General features: G+C 41.6%; 1 protein-coding gene across 1 annotated transcript in view; it reads left to right on the forward strand.

Moving 5' to 3' along the window:
• EGLN3 (egl-9 family hypoxia inducible factor 3) overlaps window positions 1–6,450 on the forward strand; it is a 29,964-nt gene extending 23,514 nt beyond the window's left edge. The window contains exons 3-5 of the mRNA XM_063333524.1: window positions 331–467; window positions 1,168–1,241; window positions 2,631–6,450. Of these exons, the coding sequence (XP_063189594.1) occupies window positions 331–467; window positions 1,168–1,241; window positions 2,631–2,668 (249 nt within the window). The 3' untranslated portion in view covers window positions 2,669–6,450. The remainder of the gene's footprint in view (window positions 1–330; window positions 468–1,167; window positions 1,242–2,630) is intronic.
• Window positions 6,451–7,091: the final 641 nt, after the last annotated feature.

Consider the following 7,091-nt stretch of genomic DNA (forward strand, 5'->3'; position numbering starts at 1 on the left):
TTGTGGTATTCACTGGTTCTAGAGATGTGTGACTGGGACCTCAGAAGTTTCCCAGTGTTTGTTGCAGGGCCAGTGTTGTCTTTATCGTGGTTCATTTACTTTTGCCAGATGTTTACGCTAAAACCATGACTGTTTCAAACTGTTTGGGAAAATCAAGGTGGCTAAGAGATTCAGCGTACGGTCTTCCATTGTTGTCATGTAGCTGCCTTGGTTATCGTTAGATGTTTATTCCCCATTTGTTGGGTGCTGAGGAGGGAGAAATAAGTCATTGTTGGCATGAATGTGTGGGTGTTTATATGCATAAAAAAGCAACCTTTACTTTTCTTTCAGCTGCATGGTGGAATTCTTCGGATATTCCCAGAAGGAAAGTCCTACGTAGCAGATGTTGAGCCAATTTTTGACCGATTACTGTTTTTTTGGTCAGATCGAAGGAATCCACATGAAGTCCAGCCTTCTTATGCAACCAGGTAAGTAGCGTATTTGGTATTGATACTTGGCCAGGAAAAAGCAAAGCATCCCTTCTACCAATATTTGTATCTAAAATTAGGGCCATTATGTATTTGTTTAAATACACACATGCATAAAAAAACAGATGGCTGGATTTTGAGTGGATTTTATGCTTTTGAGTCACAGGGAATTCTCTCATCAAATGAGGAAGAACAAGCTTGACTGATAAGATTCCTTGTGTGATGGAAAAAAAGCCCTTTTACCATTGACAGGAGAAATCACCCAAGCCAGGCATAGCTATTTAGCTGGGAGATGCTGGGTTATACGTTTGCCCTCGTAACACTAGAGGGATTCTTGGGGCTACCATCTGTCAACAGGCTACGAAAAGCTGATGTGATGCAGGGCAACCCCCAAGCTGCCTGCAGGCATCCCAGGACAGAAAAACATGCAAAGGTCTGTAAGCTACTTTTGCCCTCTGCCAGGGGCTGTGCACTCTTTTGTGCCTCCAAGCAGAAATTCTCACCTATATTTCTATCTTACTTGATAAAATACACATTTAAAATACCGTCTATATTTGTCTGTAAAGATGTGTCATTCGCATCCTATTTTTTTATCTACTAATCCAGTCTTGTTGTTTGCTTTCTCCATGAGCATAAAACTTCAGGGCTCTATTTTAATAGCAAAAGTTGAAACAAACACAAATTTTTCATTCTTTTATAGATATGCCATGACTGTGTGGTATTTTGATGCCGAAGAAAGAGCAGAAGCCAAAAAAAAGTTCAGGAATTTAACCGGTATGATTCTTTTATAAGTGTTCACCAGGGAGAATTTAATGCATTTTGATATTTCCAAAGTCAGGGACAGTCTGTGAATAACTCTGTAGCTAGACGGGTATGACATTAATTTTTAGAAAGCTCTTTCATCTCTAATCACTAGTCAGCTATTTTATGTGAAGTGGAGAAATTGTGACAGAAGAAGATTCAGGCCTGGCCTCAGTATTTCTGATGAAGTGTGGTGGGAATATGGGAGAGGTGGTTTCTGATTTCTCTCCCAAATGGCTGCTGAGATTTTGTCCCACCCCAGGTGACTGCTCCAGTCTCTGGGAGTCTCTAACTTCTTCTTTCGTTATTTGGGAAGTATATTTTTTTTCTCCTCCAAACTTCATTTAGCACAATGTCATGAGACTTACACAAACAGTTTCATAATCATGTTCTCTAAATGTTCTGTCCGAATGGAGCCTATCTTCTGTATTAATGAAAGGGCAGTTGGGGCCTGCAGTAACGCAAAAAGGATTTGTCTTTAATTTGCAAGTAATTTCTGAGTGGGGATATTCATAATGACCCTGGAATGTAAAAATCATGAGTTGGAAAGAAACTACATTTAGAAATATATATAAGTGCATCTTTTGGCAGGCAGTTGCTAGAGTAGCTGTGGTCATGGTGCACTTCGAGAGCTACCTACATTCAACTGGGTTTCACAGATAGCTTAAAGTCAGCCCAGAGACACTTCTGCAGAAGCCCGGGAAGAGGTGACCCCAGCTTTCCGAACAGCAGCCATACCTCCTGCTACTGTAGTAATGGCATACGAGCGATGGACTGAGTTGTCCAGATGTGCTCCAACACCCTACCTGTGGCCATGCTCAAAGGTTTGCTGTTCGTAGCAGTTTAAGATCTGGTCTTCAGGGAGTACCTCAGGCAGTTCCTCAAAATACAGTGTGGAGAGCATTCCTCTTTTCTTAAAATGTGTTCTATGCAGCTGGGGACCAGCAAAGTTGTAATTAGTCAAATGCTTTTCAGAACAGACTATTGTCATCTATGTAGCTGGTATGTAACGCAAATACTGGCTTCACCCTTAAAGGGGATCATGATCAAGGGGCCAAGGGTGGGGAGAAAAGGATCACAGATGTGAAAGGTTTCTGGGCTACTTAAATACTGCATGAGTCGTCTTCAGTTTCAACAGGGCAAATATACAAAACGCACAAAACCTTGGTGTGATTGTCTCGTTATGTAGCTTGTGGCTTCATACAGCATTTCAGTCCATGTAGTGAATTCATATAATGAGTCTGAAATGGAAAGTGCGGTCCATTGAATACAAATCAACTTTATTCTGTTCCTAAGTTTTCAGATGAACGCTGCCAGAACCCTCTGGTTTAACTGCCTCTCCTCTCCATCTTTTCCATGTAGATGCAAGGAAGAGAGAAGCACCTCTTAATGAAGACTAATCAACTGTTCCTGAACTCTTTGTGAGGAAATAAGATCCCAAAGATGACTTCCATTTCCAGCAAACAAGGGCAAATTCTTGTTGTGCACAAGAACGCGCTGGTTGTGTCTAGCACGTGCATCTTATATTGATGGTACTTAAGGCAGCCTCCTGTCATGCCTGCATCTGGCAGAAGGAACACTTGTTTTCTATTGGCCTTTTGCTGGAAAAAGTAACCAGGGTTTAAAAAAAAAAAAAAAAAAAAGAGTATCACTAAGCCTAGTGGTAGTGGCTCACCAACTGGCTTTTGGTCACTCTTGTAACCAAGATAATGATCATTGGAACTAGTGGTAAAAAACTGAGTCTTATTTGCACTTTATGGGGAGAAAAAAATAATCTAGCTCAAGGGGAAGGAGCTTTACAAGTGTAAAATCTGTGGCAGACTGCTAATGGGCAAGGAGAGATATTGGAAATGTGAAATTAAACTGGATTTTTCTTATGGTCTGTCCCACATGGGCCTGTTGATGTACTGATCATCGCTTTGCTGCATAGAGCATTGACTCAGCTCTTTGATAGCACGATCGTCCAAACAGATTTTTTTTTTTGTCTACACAGTCATCGCATTTCCTGGATATTGTTTGCTTTTCAAGAATCAATCTCTAGCTGTGCAGTTGTGCTGCCCTTTCTGCCCCAGGACTGAGGGGGAAATATAGTTATGCATCTGTCCACAACTTCGTAAAACCATTTCCTTTCTGTTCGGAGCGGGATGGGTTTTACGTTTTATATTTTCATGGTTCGGTAAAGCAGCTGTTTTCTCCCAAAAGTCTGGTAAACTTTGAAGGCTGATGGCACGCAATGCATTGGCACTAAAGGCCTATGATATGTAGAGTTAAGCGTTATTTTTGTGACTTCTCCACCTACTATGTTTTGTATGACAGATATGAATCTGAAAGGAAAAGATACGTCTGGCAGTCTGACAAATGTATGATAAATAATGGGTAACTTAAACTTGATTTCTATGCTGCTTATCCTTAGTTAACACACTTGTTTAACTTTGCATGTGTATGTAATTTGAATGAAACAGCGATTCGGTTATAATTGATCTGTTACGCCAGGTAACTACTGCTGCTGTGCCCAAGCTGTGAGATCAGGGTTATTCAAATGGCAAAGCACATATTATTTTTTCTCCATTGTTTTTTAAAAACTTATTAGACTCAATGAGTAAGTGGCGAACTATGTCCAATCTGCCTAAGCTTCTACAACCAGCACTTACTATGCAGTTCAGAATAGCTCTTAATGAAGCTGGGAGCTGGCGGTGGATGTGTTTATCACTCAGACTAATTGTTCTCAACCTAATACACTCACTCGCATGCGTTTTCGTCTCATGCCGTCAGTGTGTCTGTCAGACCCTACTAAATGTTCCAAATAGGTGTCCTCGTCTGTGTCCCGTGTTTTCTCGTGCCACCTGGCCGCAGTGGTGAAGGTGGTGGTGGTCTGTCTGAGCCACCAGCCCCCGCACCAGTTCCACCACACTGGGCTAGTGGTGGGTCTGCGGGCCAGCTCTGCTGCATTCGAGCTAGGGAATGAAAAGGTAGTGTGCAATGGCAATTATTAAACACCAGCGACAGAAGGGTAACAGCTGAATAGGACAGAAAAAAGGTAACTTTCATGACATTAAAAATGGTAATAGAAATGGAGTATTTTTTTAAGCGTTCTGTCTCTAAAAAAAAAAAAAAAGGCAAAAAAACCCCAACAGCTGAGCATCCTACAGACCGTCCTTGAATTCTGAATGTAAATACGGTAGCGCTAAGAAACCCCTCATTCTCCCTGGCTTCTCCCAGAGATCCAGCCTACAGTCTTATGGGCTGGACTTTGTTCAGCCTGACCACTGTGCACCTTAAGAGAGGAATATGAGGGAACACATGTGACAAATATTCTTATAACTCAAGACTAGAAAAAGACAAATAATCTGAGAAATGCCCTTTAATGTTAGCAAAACCATTATTCCACTACAGTTGCTTCTAAGTAGCACAACATAGACTTGAAGGAAACTTATTTAAGAATAACTTGAAATTCTCATTCTGTTCATGTTCGTGTGGGAGGAGAAAGAGTTAGGGCTCTTCCCTGAGAGTGAGAGGTAACCCTTTGAAAGACGGTAGGTGTTGAAAAAGGGGGGAGACAGGATTATTAAAGGGGGAGGGACCCAACCCGTTGTATTGCTATGCGAAGTTGATAATGGCACGTAAATTTGAAACTCCTACGTGATTTTAAAGAGAGCAAAGACAGCTAAAGGAGCAGAGCAAGTCTTGCTTTGCCTTTAGAAACTGTAACCTTAAAAAAAAAATGCACTAGAAAGAGATGCTAGTACACATCTCACTGGAGCCTAGAACAGTGGAAAAACGATGGGGTGAGAGGCGAAAGGCTTTGTGGAAAAGTTGAAAAAGAAAGGTACTTCAGTTACCACTATTGCTACCACTGGGCTTCAGCAGTGGTCAGCAGCGCGCGTGTGGTGGATGGAGCGTGGAGCAGTATCGATGCATTTATTGTAAATAAAGTACATATTTTCATTTTAGCCAATATCTTCCTGATCTAGATAGAGGAGAGGGCAATTATTCTGTGGCAGAGAGCATTATCTTTTTCTTTATTAACACGTATCATTAAGTACAAAAAAGTTGAGGGCACAAGATTTTGAAACCAATTCCTCAGTCCTGTTCCAGGCCTTTACCCTGTTTCCAGATCAGTGGGATGATCTCCTTGAAGGTGCTGTAGTTTATCTGGGGCTGTGGGTCATGTAGGAATCCACAGGCTTGATGTTTTCTACACAGATTTCTCTTGCCTGTCTCTGGAGTTGTTGCAAACTGCTCTGCAAGAATGAAATTGCCTGAAGAACTGTGGGGGAAGCAGGCTGCTGCAGAAGGGACAGCATTTCAGGGAGACTCTTGCCTTGTGTTTTGTCTTCATGGCAAACTGTTTGAACCATCTATGTCTGAACAGTTGCGTTTCACAACACCCAGTTGTGAAAAGGAGTGTTTTCTCTAAGGCATTTAATTTTCAGTCCTCCAAAAGTTTTATTGGGTCTTTTCAATCTCTAGGTAATGTGCCTTCATCATTCGTACCTGTGAAGATGTTACGTGCTACATGTGCGTCATGCAAGTTTCTCATGGGTCTTGAAGAGATATTGTTGCCTTTCTAAATGCAATTGCATTGAAAAATATGCAGACCCACCAAGCCACGATTTCTGACAGGTGATTTTTGTTGTGCAGGGAGGAGAAAGGCCAGGTGACAGTACTGAAAATCAAGAGAATATTTTTATTCTTAAACCTGTAACCACTGGCCTTTGGAGCAAAGTAGCCTCTAATAAATCTTATTTTTGCTAGATTACTTCTGGTTCTATGAGGAATGGCCTCTGCAAAGTAGTGTCTAAAAAGATCCACTCTTTTTTCCTTCTCTCTTTAAACGGTTTTAGTCCTTTCCTATTGCGTTTTTTAAAATGTTGGAATATATTATATGTATTTGTTTTTGTTGCAAAATAGCTGGCTCTAACACGACTTGCATCTAGAAGAAAATGTGTCTATTTGCAGGCAAATAACTAGTTCTACTTTGACTGTGCTGTACTCCCAGCAGATATCTGAGAGTGAGTTATGACTACATCTTCTCTTGTCAGGTTGTATGCTGGTCAACAATGCTGGCACTTTGCATCTGATTGATATAGAAACCCCTAGTAGTATTTTACCATACATCACATTTTGTGTTCCTGTTACTATTATAGAAAAAAAAATAATAATGTGGCAGGAGTCAATAAACACTGGGTTATGTTAAACGTTGTCCTGTGCAAATCTTTTCAGTCTTGTGTCTTACCACGGCCAGGGTTGTGGCAGGTGGGTGCAGTGCCACACAGCTGGATGAAGGATGGGGGCACCGCACGGAGGTGACGCCGTAACTCGTGGCTGCCGTTGTCCTCTGCTGTTGGGGAGAGCTCTATCTGTTGCCATCTGCTTGGCACGTTTCCTTGGTCACTTCCTGCTATTTTGAAGTCATTTACCTTGTTAGCGACCCTCTTCTTGAAATGCCTATTTGTTTTCACACTCCTGTTGAACCAGATAACATTCTCACGATTCAATTGTCGTCTGATTAGTTTTATTTTTAACAGTGTTCACATCCTCCCCCTGCTACTTTTCCAGCCTGAGTCCCACAGTTTTCTCCTGTAGCCGCGCGTAGGTTTTTCCCCACTCCCACTAACATTGCAGTTGAATGAAAGCCAGGACATTTTCACTCGTCTATTAAAGTGCTGTGAACTTTTTTGATTCCTTTGCAATATTGTGAATAGTGGGAATTTCTGCCCCCGCCCCACCCCCGCCCCCTGTAAAAGACACTTGCTATTGGGGAGGGCTTGGATTTGACTTTTTTGGTTAAAGAGGGGAGAGAATTCTAGATAATTTGCCACT

This window comes from Chroicocephalus ridibundus, chromosome 4 (assembly GCF_963924245.1).
Source record: "Chroicocephalus ridibundus chromosome 4, bChrRid1.1, whole genome shotgun sequence".
Lineage (NCBI taxonomy): Eukaryota > Metazoa > Chordata > Aves > Charadriiformes > Laridae > Chroicocephalus > Chroicocephalus ridibundus.